We start from the raw sequence: 16,112 nt of genomic DNA, 5'->3' as shown, positions 1-16,112 counted from the left end.
ATGCACAATCTAGAAGCCTTACTCTCGAAAACAAAAATGATGAAAGACATAGGCAACACAGCCAACTCACCATGGAGAACAATGGCTTGGGGAACAACGAAGGTGCGGGTGAGCGGGTCTCCACCGCAAAACTTCCCTACAACTCACTAAGCAAGAGCCCTCCTAAGGTGAGATCGAGCAGACTGTGCTAACGGGAATGAACTCGTCGGCTTAGACCGAGCACTAGCAGGCTTTGAGACCTGATGACACACTTCTTAACTAGAACCAGCTCAAAGAAGATTATAAAAACAAAAGAACGAACCATGGGATAATTTGAGTCACTTATTTATAACTGATGCAATATATTTAATTTAACATCAATTAGAATAAGTAATGTTTTAATTTATTAGTTGGCATCAATTAAGTTAAATTGATACTAATTTATCTTAATTTGCATCACTTAAAGAAAAATATATAAAATAAAAATTGACATCAATTATTCAAATGATAGAAAGTTTACATGCTAACAAAAATTACAAATAAATAATTGATACAACACCAAGTAATTTTTTCTTTGTAAAATAAACTCATCATTATATTAAGTTTATAAAGGGGTTAGATGAATAAACAATCTCATCGACACCAAGTAATTATTTAACATATCTATTTTAATTAAATAATAAATAGTATGTAAGACTTTGTTAACGTATTTACATGATATCATATATAATTAATAATCTTTTAATTGATAAAATTTACTAATAAAAAAAATAACTAATTTTTGCATCAATAGTTTACAAGTGATGCAATTCTAACATCAATTATAAACGAATGATACATTTATTGAGCATAATTGTTAGAACCGTTACAAATACTAACATCATTTGTATTAACTGATGCAAAATTAACAAACAGAACAAATCAATCAAATATTGCATGTCACTTTTAATTTGTTTATATTTCCAATTACTAAATTTTGTTTTTCAAAAAGATTTTTTTTAGTTTAATTGAACTCAAATAGTTCAAGTCTTGTCTAAATGGTGTTGGCAAAATTGCTAAATCTAACTTAATCCAATGCTTTTTTTCTTTTTAAATCACCTTTTACACGCTCTATTAGCTCAAAATTAAGGAAGTGAAAAGAAGTTCACCAAACACCAAAATGTGAAAGAAAAAAAAAAGAGTGAGAGAGGGGTCCATGAGTCAATCACTTTCAAAAGGAAAGCAAACCCACATGATCTTGCTTCCGGATATATTGAAAACACACTTCTCTTATTATCCTCTTTTCTTTCTTATTTATTATAAATCATACAATTATATATATATGTTCTCTAGTTTAAATCAAAGAAGTTTTATGGAAATAAGCCATAATTTGTAAAGGTTTGTAGTTAATTTTCTTTGTATATGAAAGTTCGAAATTAGATATAAAGACGATCATACGACCAGTAAATGTATTGATTTTTTTGTGATATACAAACTTTCGAAAAGTATTAATGAATAAGAAAAAGATTAACATTTACTGAAATCCAACAAGATGCGTGCATATCATGATTCAGTGAAAAGGATCCAAAATAAAGTTCGACTATTTCTTATTGGATTGACTTTTGATGTCACTTAACGACAACAAAACGAATAATAAAAGCTAACATCAAAAAAGACAATAGGAAAAAACACAAATTGCAAGTATGATAAGTTGGTTCTAATAGTTGTTATGTGGGTTTGGAAGAACCGTACTAGTTATTACTTTTCTTTTCTAATTTATGAAATTCTTCTATGATAGAAAATAAATCTTAATTGAATAATTTTAGCTCTCGATTGTTTATTACAAATTTACATAATAATATTGCAATCAAAGTATTTCATCAAGTTTCTTTTAAATGACTAAATCTATTTGGACTGACTAATGTTTTAAAATAATGTTTTTAATCTCTAGGCTTAACTAAGGCTGCAAATGGTTGATACAAAATACCAAGTTGAAAGAGTTGAATATTCATTCAACTAATTTTTCACCATTTGAGATGAAAAAGTTGAAAAAAGGATTCAACTCATTCAACTTAAAAACCTCAAAAATTGAACAAATTCTACAGCAAAAATGTTCAGCTTATTCAACTACAATTTTGTAGATGAATAGACTGAATGATTTTCAACCCAATATATTCAACCCATTCAATTTAAAACAACCATTTGTAACCTAAGTGAATTATGGAAAGTGATGTGTAATGTGTGGTGATGACATGATGGACACCCAATGATGCTACAACATGTGTCTACCCATAAGCACCCAGCCTAGATGAACAACAATGTCCATTATAAGAAATTGAAATTGATTATAAGATAAGGAAGAAAAAAAGAACAAGAAGAAGAAAAAAATAATTGAAAGCTTTATAGCGAAGAAGAGGGGTCCCCTCAAAATGCTAATAGACGATGGATCCAAAAGGTAAAGTACATTTTGCATTACATCGTTGGGTGCAATTATTCATTCCATCTATCTCAACCCCTCTTTTGTTCCCTCTCCCCACCAATTTGTATACAAAAAATTCGAAATATTTATATTTGTTAGTTGATATCTTTTTTTTCGCCTTACTACTCCATTTGTTTGTTTATATTAAGGTATTGTTCAAATGATTCTACATCTTCGTGTGGTTTATGTTCAAAGGAATATATACCAAACTTTTAAATTTTATTTTTGGTAATATTGTTTTAGACTTTAAGACATACATATCGTCTCCTATCACCATCAAAAGGACAAGCCCACTTAGTTATCATCTCACAATTTGTAGTTCCCTATACTGTTGTTGGTACAATGTATGTAAAGTAAGTGAAAATTTTATGGAATAAGATTTTTTATTCGTTTTGTTGTCGTTAAGATTAAAACCGAATAAAAACATCTTAATTTTGTTCAAAACGAACAAATCAGATCATGAAAATTGTAAAATCTTTCCATAAGCTTTAGGTAAAAGTAGCTCATGGAATATTTCAAAATCGAGCAATACCAAAATAATATAAAAAAAATTTAACATCTATTCCTAAATTCAGCCGCTGAAAAAGAGCAGAAAAAGAGCAACTAACAGAAACCATAAAACACACTCACACAAAATATACACTATACAATAATCAAAGTTTACAAGACGACATCAAAAACGAAAATAATAAACGCACCAAAAGACAAGACTATAAATAAATACTAATAAACACACATGGTCTAAATTCCTCAAAAGAGAAAAGAATTACAAATTAAATTTAGTTCTTGTTCAAGCTTCTCTCTTCAAGATCACTACCTTACGTCTCTCTCTCTCTCATTTTCATCTTCAATCTTCTCTCATGAATTTTTACAAGAACCAAAGTCTTTAAATTATTTGCTTTTCTTCACTAATAAAAAAAACAACAACAAAGAGAATGAAAGAGACAATCAGGTGTTGCATCGCTTGCATTCTACCGTGTGGAGCTCTTGACGTAATCAGAATCGTTCACTCAAACGGACACGTGGAGGAGATCAGTGGCACGATCACCGCCAGAGAAATCATGAAGGCTCACCCAAAGCACGTACTCAAGAAACCATCTTCTCCACCGTCAGATCACGACGAGCGTGACGTCATCTCAGCCACAAAGATCGTCATCGTCCCTCCCGAAGCTGAGCTCCAACGTGGCAAGATTTATTTCCTCATGCCTGCAAATAAATCTGATAAATGCGCCGGCGGAGGAAAGATCCGCCGGGAAAAAAGTAACGCAATAAACGCCGCCGTCAAGAAACGGTCACAGAATCGCCGGCAACATCGTGACGGTGATGAGAAATGTAACGGCGAAAATAATGACGTTAAAGATAAAAACTACGAGAACGATTTATTGATCTCATCTGATAGATACTTGACGGAGATACTATCGGAGAAAGTGGCGACGCAAAAAGATCGGAGGAAAGGACGCGTCGGCGTTTGGAGGCCGCACTTAGAAAGCATATCGGAGATCATAAGTGAAGATTGAGAAACGGCATCGTTTTTGTGGATTTCTTGATAGTAACAATAGCTTCTTTTTTTTCACCTTCATTTTTTTTAACCTATCGGCAGTTGTGCATTTCAATGAAAATATTCACGGAAAAAACAAGATTTTTACTTCGTATCAATCACTTAATCGCTTAAAACTTTTTTTTATTAAACTTACTACACCTTTAAGATTATATCCTAGTTAAATTTTATTAAACTTACTTCACCTTTAGGTTGTTTAAATTTAATAAGTTAAATTTTTATCAATTTTTAATTAATTTACATCAACAAACTACTACTAGTATTCAACATTTTAGGGTGTCTAAAACCTAAAATACGTGTGTTTTGCTTATAGATAATTAAAGTATAAACAGAAATGCTAAGAAAAATGAGGAGTGTATATGAGATTTGATATTTTAGTTTGATTTGTGGTCATCAAATCATACACTTGTTCTAGACCATAAAAGCTAACAAAAATTACTTTAAAAGTAGGCTCCATGGTTTAGTGAAAATTGTTCTTATAGGGTAACAAATATTTTATAGAAGGGGAAAAAAAGAGATAATGGAATAGAAAAGAAAAGAAAAGAAAAGCTTTTATTATTATTTCTTCTTGTTAGTAAACGACTAACTACTACTATATGGCAAGAACGAAGATAGCAGAGAGAGAGTAATTTTCTGTGACCCGCATGATCGTTCTGTGTGTATCAGTGACGTTTTTAACCCCTTGGCTTCTAAGTCAAGCCCGAAAATGATTCCTCTGCCTCCGCTTACTGCTCTTAAGTCTTGCCAAAACAAAGTTTTTTTGGAATGTGGCAATGTCCTCTTCTCCTCCTGATCAAGAAGATCAAGATTGGGTTGTTGCTATCAAGTTCTTGGGTAGACAGCTTAGTTTATGTAGTCCTCATCGTGAGTTGCGGTGGACTAATATCTTAACTCCTTCGGATTTCTCGGAAAACTCGAATCTGATATTTTCAAAAAGAGATCAAAGGTTCTACTTGCCTGCTCCTGGAGGCAACCACTTGTTCTCATATGATCTCAACTTTAAACAAGTCAAGAATCCTAACTTCCATGAGTTGTAGTTTCGCGACCTTCCGGAGTTGCCTCAATCCGAGTTGGAGCTGTTGTATTCGTGTTGTAGGACTGAATATCTTGTGGAGTCAGTCTCCACTGGTGAACATTTTCATGTCAAATGGTGTATATATATCTATACTCTAGTAGTATGCATTTACATTGAATTGTTACAATGGTTGAGGCATCTTTGGCTTTTCTTTCTTGGGTGCAAGGTACGGAGAAGGAAATTTCAAGAATGGGCGGTGTTGATGCACGAATCACACAAGTACGAAATAGGGTTTCTCTAGGGAAGTAAAAAGAATCTCCCAAAACAATTCGAGCCGAGAGTACAAATGGCGTCAGGCGAGCCGAAATGAATGACTTCGGATTAAAGATTTCAGGTCGTTGATGAGGCCGAACTGTAGGTCGTATTCCGAGCTGAATGAAGCTTGAGGTCGCTTTCCTTTTCTAGACTGAGATCGCTCTTCGTATCCTAGCCGAGTTCTTCGTGTCCTAGCCGAGTTCTTCGTGTCCTAGCCGAGTTCTTCGTGTCCTAGCCGAGTTCTTTGTGTCCTTGCCGTGTCAGCGTGATTTTCGATGGATGTGACAGGACTGGTTGTCCTTCTTTTATAACCCTGTCGGGTAGGACATACCCTGACGGTTTTTACCGGTTCTGCCCTTGAATATGACGACGTGGCGGGCCTATGAGGCGGTGATATTGCCTGGGCTTTATCGTTTCTGGGCCTGGGTCTCTTCAAAACCTTTTTTGGGAGCGGGCTTCCTTTCTTGAATTGGGCTTTGTATCCCAAAAGCCCAATTCTTCCCTCAACAGTTGCCCCCCAATCATGACTCATCGTTTCTTGCGAGGGTCATGATTGCTTTCCTTGTTCCCGATGCGCGTGTGAGGTCGCCCCTCTTCGCACTGTTTTGGATTTCCGAGTTTCAACGACGCGCGCGCGTGCGAGGGACTCGAGGATTGATTCGGCTGATACTGCTCCCAATGTTCGGAGATCGAAGCGTCTCTCGCGTGTGGAGCCGTTTTAGGTCGTAATTATCACCTAACTTCGTAGGTGTAATGATTACTTCTTTTCGTCATTCAGCTTCTATAAATACCTCTACCCTTCTCGTTCATTTCTCATTCTTCCTCCTCTGCTAAGGTATAATCCTCTCCTCTCTATTTCGATTTCTCTCATCCCTTCTCTCTTTTTTTTTACGATGTCGTCCGATGCTAGCTCTCGCGGGTCGGTTTCCAATCATCTCTGCTCTCGTAAATCGTCGGATTCTTCGGATCGTACACCAAATGTTGATCGATTTCGAGCGAATTCTTTCGATGACGACCTGGAATCTGATTCTTTCCCCCGTAGGAGGAATTCATCTAGGTTGTCCGACGCCGGTTCATGGGCATCTACAGCCGAACTGAAGCGTCGTGAATCATCTTCTCAGCGTGATCTCGTTGGGGCGACCTCGATTGTCCCCTTTGTTCCTCGTTTGATTGACGAGGACATCGGTGATATTAAATTTGACGAACCGGAAGTGGAGATTGGGTATGCCGACATGCCCTTCGGCGTTCCGAGGCCGACCCCCTACCATGTCGATTTTTTGGGGCCGAGCCAGACAAGCGTCGAGACCCTTGCGTATACTCTTCACTACTGTGACGCTCCATCTTCGATAGAAGTTCGCGTCCCAACCCTATCTGAGCGACCTTGGTCCGCTCCAGACGGCTTCCTTTGTGTCTATGAGAGTTTCTTTACGGAGTGCGATCTTACATTTCCGATTCCGAGCTTCCTGCTTGAGTATGTAGCGAGGCGGGAGATGGCTCTTTCTCAGCTCTCTGGTGCTGCCATCCGGAATGCGATAGGCCTGGTTCGGCTGGCGAATAGGTGCGGCGTGGTGGTCCGTTCATCTCATTACGAGGAGGTGACCAAGATTAAGAGCCTCAGCAAGAAAAAGCCGGGCTTACACTACGTTCAGTCGTCCACGACTCCTAAGCTTGTCGACGAGGCCAAGAGCAAAACTAACGACTGGTCGGCGGGATATTTCTTTGTTAGGATTTCTGCAGAATCTGTTGAGGACGTTAGGATTCCGATCTATACAGGGTGGAAAATTTCACCCGGTAGCTTGAGCTCGTCTTCCGCCCTCACACTTCTTCTTTTGTTGCTTTCGATTTTCTTATGTCTTCTCTTTTTTTTTTTTTTTATGCAGCTCGTTTCCCGACGATATTTGATCCATTTCTCGAGCAGCTCAAGAAGGATCTCGAAAAGATTCGCGCTGAGGGTACGTATATCTGGCCATCCACTAACAAAGTTGCTCGCCGCCCCTCTCGGAATCCTTTACGTGGTCGCCAAGGTTCTTCTCGTCGAGGATCTATTCGTCAAAGTTCCAAAGTTTCTGCTCTTCAAAAACCAGGTAACGCATATGTCGTTCGCCTCTGCGGGTTTTTGTTCCCTTGGCTCATATTTTTTCTGATTTTAGGTCGTAAAGCGATGGGTAAGTTCGACCTGAGTGTGGTCCCGGATTACGCCAGTCTTTACAGGGAGAAGAGGCCGGCCACGGAGACTCCCGCGGCAAAGCCATCTCGTTCAGAGGAGCGACAAATGAGGGAGGCCCTGAAGAAGAGTCTCTTAGATCAGGGAGGGCGTCAAGCCTTCCAGGCCGGAAGTTCTCGGCCGTTGAGCCCTAACTCAGAGAAGGTAAAGAAGAACGAGATGCTCGCAGCTCGTTTAACTCAGCAGGCTGGTGGGGGCGACCGAGTTGCGATCCTTCCCCCAGGTGATGATCTCCGAGCCGTAGGAGCCCGGAGTGGCTCAGTCGAGCCTCTGAGCAGGAAGAGGCCGGCTGATACAGGAGCTCGTCCGATTGCCCAGAAGAGGCCCCGGGTCGCCGACCACCGGTGGTCGTATCGCTATGTTGATAGGGATGTTCCCTTTACATCTAATGCGGACGCCTGTGCGGCTTTATTCTGCGAGATGGGTCACGGCCCCGGCTCGTTCCCTCTAATTGAGGATCTTCGGGAGCGGGATGCGTATACCGAGGCGGCCAGGAAATCATGCGAGGTTATTACTATTATTATATATATATATATGTATATATATATTTTTGTTACCCTTCCTCGGTCGATTGTTTATATATATATTTTTTCAGGCGACTTTCGCGGTGAACCGCATGGTTTATCTCTACGAGCGCCGAGTTCGTCGGCTTTCGACCGAGAACCCAAATTCGAGTGATTATCAGGCTGCCATTGCTGCGGAGAAGGAGCGGGTAGATCAGGTCTCACGAGAGTTGGGTGTTGTTAAGGACGAGGCGGTGAAGCTTAAGGAGAAGGTCAACCTTCTCGATCATCACCGGAATGGGCTGATTGCGGAGAGGGACCGTTTGAGCGCTGAAGTGGAGGCAGAGAAGGCTCGGTATGACGAGCTCGCTGTGATCCTCCGTTCCGAAAAAGCCAGACTGCGAGAACGTCGTGCTGAGTACGGCGAGTAGTGTAGAGGTAAAGCTCTTGCGAAGATGGCCCGGCTGTTTCAGGCTCGTCTCACCCGTCTACAGGCTCATCTTGAGGATACCCGTGCCGCGCAGCCCACTCTTCTACTTTACAACCAGGCAGTCGGGAATCTCGGTTTTCTGAAAGCTCAAGTGGAAGACGGCGAGGTCGTCATTAAGTCAGAGGAAACGCTTTCCAGGGTTGAGGCCGACGTGGCGCAGTACAGAGCTGATCTTGCGGCCTTCGACGTGACTGAACTTCAGGATGGCGATTTTGACGCCTATACCCTCTTTGCGGATCGAAACGAGGTTACTGAGAACCTTCAGTATGCCGCCTCGGCTGCCAGTGGTAAGGACTTCGTCGGAGATGACGAGGTCGAAGAAGATGCCGTTGATCAGGATACTCAGCAGGAGGTCGTAGTTGAAGCTCGTGAGACCGGGGCCGAACTTCAGGATGGGGGTGGTCTTGAGACCGAGGCCACAGGCGCTGAGCGGAGTGGCGACGGCCAGGAGGCTCCACGGGTGGCTACTCCATTAGCTCAGGTTGTCCATGACGGGGAGGACATTGATATCGAAGGCTGACCGCGAGGTCATTTTTTTAAAAGTTGTTGTCGTTTTGCCGCGTTTGACGGCTTTTTCTTATCTAGTTACCGCTTTGTCGGCTTTTGAACTCGTGCCGTTAACTCGGTTTTTAGCTTTATTGCCGCTGGGTCGGCTTGTTTGAACATGATTGCCGCTAGGTCGGCTTATTTTATGCGGTTTTCGCCAGTTATTTCTTCTTTTCCTTCTTTCATTTTAGCATGTGTTCTTCAGGGGTCGGCTCCTGTGTAGGACGGGACGCAGCCGGTTTCTGTGTAAACCTGGTCGTGATCGGCTTGGTGCGAGTTCACCAAGCTGATGCGAGGCCTAGATTACTTCGGTTGTTGGTAGGCTTGACCGGTTGGGAACTTGTGAGTCCGTCCTCAGCCTATCTGTTTATTCTGTCGATATAATGCAAGTGCGGGACTTGTCTTGTGTGAAGTTTTACCTACTTCGGCTTTTCCGAGTTTGCTCGGAGTGTTCGAGATGGGCTCGAGACATCGTGAGGTGCGACGCGTGGTGATCGGCTTACCCTGTATTGGCCTGACAAATCTTTGGGAGTGCGGGTTCGTCCCCGGCTTATGTTACCCAGTTTATCGAGGCTTTGCGAGTACGGAGCTCGGCTTTCAGACCCTTAAGTGTAGGTTTTTTCCAAGACTTTTTTACTTGTTTTGGCAGACCTAAGTAAGGGTGTGCGTTCTCGTTCGAACGTGTTCGATCGAATTGCATGGCCAGGGTATCGATGTATATTTCGGTTCGGTTGTATTTCGAAATTAGATGGAAATACAAAATTTTATTAATATCATAGCTGTGCCCTGCAAGCAGGGCTGCCTACGTACCCCCTGATCGGAGGGATCAAGCCGTTCGTAGTTCACATTACATAGAGAGGCATCGGTAAGGCCGAGCTACCTTTTTTTTTTTTTTTTTTTTTTTTTTTTTTTTTTTTTTTATATATATATATATATAAGGAGAGCGAGGTCGTCAGTAGTAGTATCGCTTGAGGTGCATGGAGTTCCAAGTTCGTGGGACTTCGGTGCCGCTCATGGTGAGGAGTTCGTAGTCTCCGGGGCGAACTATCTTCGAGACTTGGTACGGCCCTTCCCAGTTTGCTCCTAGTTTGCCGGCGCTGAGTTCAGCTGTATTTTCGAAGACTTTCCTGAGTACAAGGTCGCCGACGTCGAAGTGGCGGTTGTGTACTTTCTTGTTGTAGTATCGAGCGGCAGCAAGCTGGTAGTTTTGAACTCGGCATAGTGCGATGTTGCGCATTTCCTCAAGTTCGTCGAGTCTGTCAAGCATCATCTGGTCGTTGAGGTCGGGATGGACTGCCATCATAGAACGCCGAAGACTTGAGTATCTGACCTCGGCTGGAGCCATTGCTTCCATGCCGTAAGCTAGCGCGAATGGTGTTTGCGTGGTGGCGCTGCGGGGTGTAGTTCGGTACGCCCAAAGTACTCCGTCTAGTTCGGCTTCCACCCATTTAGTAAAGTAATCCGTCATGACTAGAATGAACCGTTTTTGTCTGGAGGCCGGTAGCGGGCCGACGATATCCATGGCCCACCTCATGAACGGATATGGTGCCGCACCGACCTTGAGTAGTTCGGTTGGTTGATGAATCGAGGGCGCGTGTCTTTGACATTGGTCGCACTTAGCCGCGAAGTCCTTACAGTCCGATATCATGGTCGGCCAATAGAAACCTAGCTTTTTGATTTGTAATGCGAGAGCTCGTCCGCCGGAGTGGTTGCCGCCGGCCCCCATGTGTGTTTCCTTCATTATTTCTGCGATATCCTCGCCGTGTAGGCAGTTCAGCCATGCTCCGGTTGCGCTGAGCTTTAGGAGGCAATTTTCCAAGGTCGTGTACTTTGCGGCGTTGATGCGTAATCGACGTGCTGCCCATTTATCCGTTGGGACCGTTCCGTCGGTGAGGAAATCGCGTATTTCGACCCGCCAGTTGGTTGGGTCAGCTGCGTCTGGATCGTGATTTGTTCTGACGCAATTGACAATATCGATTGCTTCGATGCTTGGTCGGTCTATGCTTTCCACCGGGATAATACATCGAAGGTCGGGGTCCGACGTGGATGCTAATGCGGCGAGAGCGTCAGCCGGCGCGTTATCTCCTCGCGGGATTTTGGTTACTTCGAAATGTGTAAACTGTGAGGATAACTTCTTGACGACCTTGAGGTACGCCTCCATAGTGTCGTTTTTGGCTTCGTATTCACCGCTACATTGATTTGCGACGAGCTGTAAGTCCACGTATGCTTGGACTCGTTTGATCTTCATTCTTAGAGCGAGACGTAGACCGGCAATGAGTGCTTCGTATTCGGAGACATTATTTGTTGCCGTGAAGCGCAGATGAAACGATTGCTCGATTATTTCCCCGGTTGGTGAGACTAGTCGTATGCCGATGCCAGAGCCATGCGATGACGAGGACCCGTCGGCGTACAGCGTCCAGACGCCGTTCTGAGGGTCACCTGGCTCGGGGTCGCCGCTTAGGTTTTTCGGAATGAGCGGTAGTTCAATAAGGAAGTCGGCTAACACTTGCGATTTCATTGCTGGTCAGGTCCTGAAGTCCATATCGTATTCGCTGAGCTCGATTGCCCATTTAGCCATTCTCCCGGACTGGCTCGGACTGTGTAGGGCGGTTCTTAGTGGTTGGTCTGTGAGAACGACGATTGTGTGGGATTGAAATTAGGGACGTAATTTACTGGCCGATGTTACGACCGCTAGCGCAGCTTTTTCCATTGTGGGATATCGTGTCTCGGATTCGATGAGGGACTTGCTGACATAAAAGATCGGCTTCTGGTCGCCTCAGTCATTTTTAACAAGCACACCGCTCACGGCCGAGCTTGATACCGCGATGTATAGAAATAGCGTTTCACCGTTTTCTGGCTTAGCGAGAACCGGGTGCGTCGTGAGGTATTGTTTGAGTTCGTTAAAAGCATTTTCGCTCGCCTCATCCCATGCAAACTTGTCCTTCCTTTTTAAGAGGTTATAGAAGGGTAAGCACTTGTCCGTCGATCTGGCAATGAAGCGGTTGAGAGCGGCGATCCATCCTGTTAGTCGTTGTACCTCGCGTGCGTTCTTTGGAGAAGGCAGATCGAGGATTGCACGAATTTGCTTTGGGTTAGCCTCGATCCCCCTTTGCGTGACCATGTACCCCAGGAACTCGCCGGATGTTACGCCGAACGTGCATTTCGCGGGGTTTAATTTCATATTGTATTCGTTCAGCACGTCGAAGCATTGGCTTAGGTGTCGGACATGGTCGGCTCCTACTAGAGATTTTACAAGCACGTCGTCTATGTAAACTTCGATAGTTCGTCCGAGCTGATCAGCGAACATCTTATTTACCAAACGTTGGTACGTCGCACCGGCGTTTTTGAGGCCGAATGGCATCACCTTGTAGCAATAGGTTCCTCGGTCTGTGATGAACGAGGTCTTTTCCCTATCATCTCTGTGCATGAGGATTTGATTGTATCCCGAGAATGCATCCATGAAGGACAGGAGTTTGTTCCCGGTGGTCGCTTCGACTATCCTGTCGATGTGAGGGAGCGGGTAGCTATCTTTTGGGCACGCCTTATTGAGGTCGGTAAAGTCTACGCAAACACGCCATTTGTCGTTCTTCTTCTTTACAACGACCGGGTTCGCTAGCCATTCCGGATATTTTACCACAGTTATCGAGCCAGCCTTCAACAGCTTGTCGACTTCGTCATTTACGGCCTTGGCTCGCTCCGGTCCCAATTTTCGCCTTTTCTGCTTTACCGGTTTATAGGTTGAGTCGACGTTAAGCTCGTGCGTAACGATCATAGGGTCGATGCCTATCATGTCGTCTACGCTCCAGGCGAACGTTTTAGAATTCTGTTTTAGAAATGCGATGAGTGGTTCTTTAACCGATGGTACTATCTCGGCACCGATTGCGACGGATCTTGTCTTATCCGTCTCGTCAATATTCACTTGTTCTGTCCTGCTCAGTTGAGGCTCTTCAAGGGACTTTTTTAGGGTCGGGACGGTCGACAATGCTGGCATCGTTAATTGCTATAACTTCTTAGCGACGCGGTTCTTGTGTTCGATGAGAAAACATGTTCTTGCGACCTGTTGATTCCCTCTCAAGGTGAACACTCCGTTGTGCGTTGGGAACTTGATGCACTGGTGGTATATGGACGGGATCGCCTGCATTTGATGCATCCAGGGTGTTCCCAAAATAACGTTGTAAACTGCGGGCTTGTCAATTACGACGAACTTGACCCACGAGATCGTTCCTCCGACGAATACGGGCAATTTGATCGTTCCGATTGTCATTATGAAGTAACCATCGAATCCGGCCAACGGGCGCGATACGGGTTTTATTTGCCGATCGATGACGTTCATTATAGCCAAAACGTCCTTGAAGATGAGGTCGACTGAGCTTCCAGTATCGATGAGCACCCTAGTTACTCGGCTATCGCCGATAATGAGTTTAACGACGAGAGGATCGTTATGCAGTGTATCGATGCCCTCCAGGTCGGATTGGGTAAACGATATGGGTTCGTCGACGGGCGTAGTTGGTGGTGCGCTCGTGGATGGCCATACTTCCTTCATTTCAGCTTTTTTACGATATTGTTTGATTGACCGAAAGAGAATCGTTGCAGTTTTGCAGTCCGCCCATTATCATTCGGACCTGTCTGACGACCACTGGAGCTTCGGCTGGCGCCTTCCCATTCCGAGGTCTTTTGGCGGGATCATTCGCATCCTCGACTTCCTCGGTTTTCGCATGGTCTTGTAGGTATTGACGGGCCGTGCTCTCGTTACGTTTTTGATTCTTACCTCCTTGGGCGCGGTCACACTCGATCGTGATGCTTCCGTTCTTATATCTTGCCATCAGTAAACTTTGCAGATACCGGCAATCTTCAGCGGCGTGTGCTTTACTTTTATGGTATTCACAGAATATTGACGTCGGTGCCGGGGAATCGGTGTCTCTTACGTATTTGTTCCACGGCCTTGGTGATGGTGCCTCGCTATTAACGACGAAGGTCGTGGGTCGTCGTGCCTGGCCGATGTTACCTTTGGAATGTTGTTTTGGCTCAGCGTTGTTTGCTGCGTTAGGTATGGCTGAAGCAGTCTCCTTAGTTACAGATGTTTTGGGCGGGTTATGCTTTTTGGCTAGGACGAGCCGCTCCTCTTCGAGCTCGATATATCGCGAAGCTCTATGTAGTGCGTCTTCGAGAGTGTTCGGAGCATGAAGAGTGATATCATCCCTGTATTTTGAATCGTACTAGATGGCGTTGCGGAGGGCTACTATCGCGGCCTCGTCAGGGATGGTGATTTTGGTCACCACTACCTTGAAGCGATCGATGAACGATCGGAGTGACTCCTTGGGGCCTTGCGATAGGGACCACAGGTCGGCGTTGGACGTCTGATTCTCGATAAGAGGTGAATAGTGCTTTAGGAAAGACGATGACAATTGGTTGAAGCTGCTAATTGTGTTTGGCTTTAGGCAGGAGAACCAGTTGAGAGCCGGGCCCGTGAGATGTTCGATGAAGATCTGGCACCGCCCTGCCTCGAAGTTTTCTGGAGTAAGCTCAGCGCGGTTAATCGCCACGCTGAAAGATTGCAGGAATTCCTTAGGGTCGCCTTTTCCGTTGTACCTTTCCAATTTGATTTTCTTGGATCCGTGGACGGAAACGCTTGTGATTCTTCGGGTGAAAGCGGTTTACTGAGTTTCCTCGAGTACGCGGTCGAGTTCCGGAGCCGAGCTAGTGGCACGGTGAATTTTCGAGCTCATTTCCAGGACAGCGCGTCTTAGTTCGGCGATCTCCGTATCTCGCGGATTGGTGCTGCCCATGGTTTGGACGGGCTGAGCTGCCTGGGGACGTCCGGGGAGCTCTGGGGTGTAGACCGCGTTTGCACTTCGACTCGTTTGCAGACGGTTGATCTCGTCCATGGAGAACGCTTGAGCCGCGGCCAGAGATGCGAGCCGAGCATCTGTTCGTGCGTCCTGTCGACCTAGATGGTCGAGGATGTTCTGGAGCAGTCGGTTTTGCTCGGCGGGAGTTGGTGCCGCAGCGTGCCGTTCTGCACGGGTTTCCTCAAGGTTCGTTGGACGTCGTCTGTTGGGAGAGGTCGGTTCGCCTTCCTCCTGGTGTGCCGGGGGCGTTTCGTTCCTTACTGCTTTTGCTGGCCCCTCGGGCGTCTGAGGTAACGATGCGGGAATAGCTACCGAGGTATGGGTAGCCTTCCTTGTCGGAAGTACTCCTGGCGGGATCGGCGTCACTGTCTCTCCTCCCGTGGAGGATGCGTTGTCGTCTCGGACGCCCGTGCTGGTTCCCTGGTTTCCATCGGTTGCCATCGTGTTGTCGCGGGCTCGTTTTGTTGACTGGAGAAATCTCTGAGCTATCCCCCTACCTGGCGCGCCAACTGTTGATGCACGAATCACACAAGTACGAAATAGGGTTTCTCTAGGGAAGTAAAAAGAATCTCCCAAAACAATTCGAGCCGAGAGTACAAATGGTGTCAGGCGAGCCGAAATGAATGACTTCGGATTAAAGATTTCAGGTCGTTGATGAGGCCGAACTGTAGGTCGTATTCCGAGCTGAATGAAGCTTGAAGTCGCTTTCCTTTCCTAGACTGAGATCGCTCTTCGTATCCTAGCCGATTTCTTCGTGTCCTAGCCGAGTTCTTCGTGTCCTAGCCGAGTTCTTTGTGTCCTAGCCGAGTTCTTCGTGTCCTTGCCGTGTCAGCGTGATTTTCGATGGATGTGACAGGACTGGTTGTCCTTCTTTTATAACTCTGCCGGGTAGAGCATACCCTGACGGTTTTTACCGGTTCTGCCCTTGAATATGACGACGTGGCGGGCCTATGAGGCGGTGATATTGCCTGGGCTTTATCGTTTCTGGGCCTGGGTCTCTTCAAAACCTTTTTTGGGAGCGGGCTTCCTTTCTTGAATTGGGCTTTGTATCCCAAAAGCCCAATTCTTCCCTCAACAGGCGGGCCTACAAGACAAAGCAGTTCATGGTCTTTCGAGAGGTGGAGACAGTGGAAGGAAGAAGAAACATGTGTTACACAGAGGACACTGGAGATATT

General features: G+C 44.9%; 2 protein-coding genes and 1 pseudogene across 2 annotated transcripts; all 3 read left to right on the top strand.

The window, feature by feature from the left end:
• Window positions 1-3,068: 3,068 nt before the first annotated feature.
• On the top strand, window positions 3,069-4,117 carry LOC9329613. Its single transcript, XM_002893506.2, has one exon. The coding sequence runs from the start codon at window positions 3,373-3,375 to the stop codon at window positions 3,952-3,954; it is 582 nt and encodes a 193-aa protein (XP_002893552.1). The 5' UTR covers window positions 3,069-3,372; the 3' UTR covers window positions 3,955-4,117.
• Window positions 4,118-4,341: 224 nt separating this feature from the next.
• LOC110225342 lies at window positions 4,342-5,311 on the top strand (annotated as a pseudogene).
• Window positions 5,312-6,218: 907 nt separating this feature from the next.
• LOC110225340 (meiosis-specific protein ASY2-like) lies at window positions 6,219-8,483 on the top strand. Its single transcript, XM_021014829.1, has 4 exons — window positions 6,219-7,116; window positions 7,206-7,409; window positions 7,476-8,056; window positions 8,145-8,483. The coding sequence occupies exons 1-4, from the start codon at window positions 6,219-6,221 to the stop codon at window positions 8,481-8,483; spliced, it is 2,022 nt and encodes a 673-aa protein (XP_020870488.1).
• The last annotated feature ends 7,629 nt before the right edge of the window (window positions 8,484-16,112 follow it).

This window comes from Arabidopsis lyrata (genome assembly GCF_000004255.2).
Source record: "Arabidopsis lyrata subsp. lyrata unplaced genomic scaffold ARALYscaffold_1, whole genome shotgun sequence".
In the NCBI taxonomy this organism is placed as follows: Eukaryota; Viridiplantae; Streptophyta; class Magnoliopsida; order Brassicales; family Brassicaceae; genus Arabidopsis; species Arabidopsis lyrata.
The sequence above is the reverse complement of the archived record's forward strand: the minus strand, read 5'-3'. Positions and strand labels throughout refer to the sequence as shown.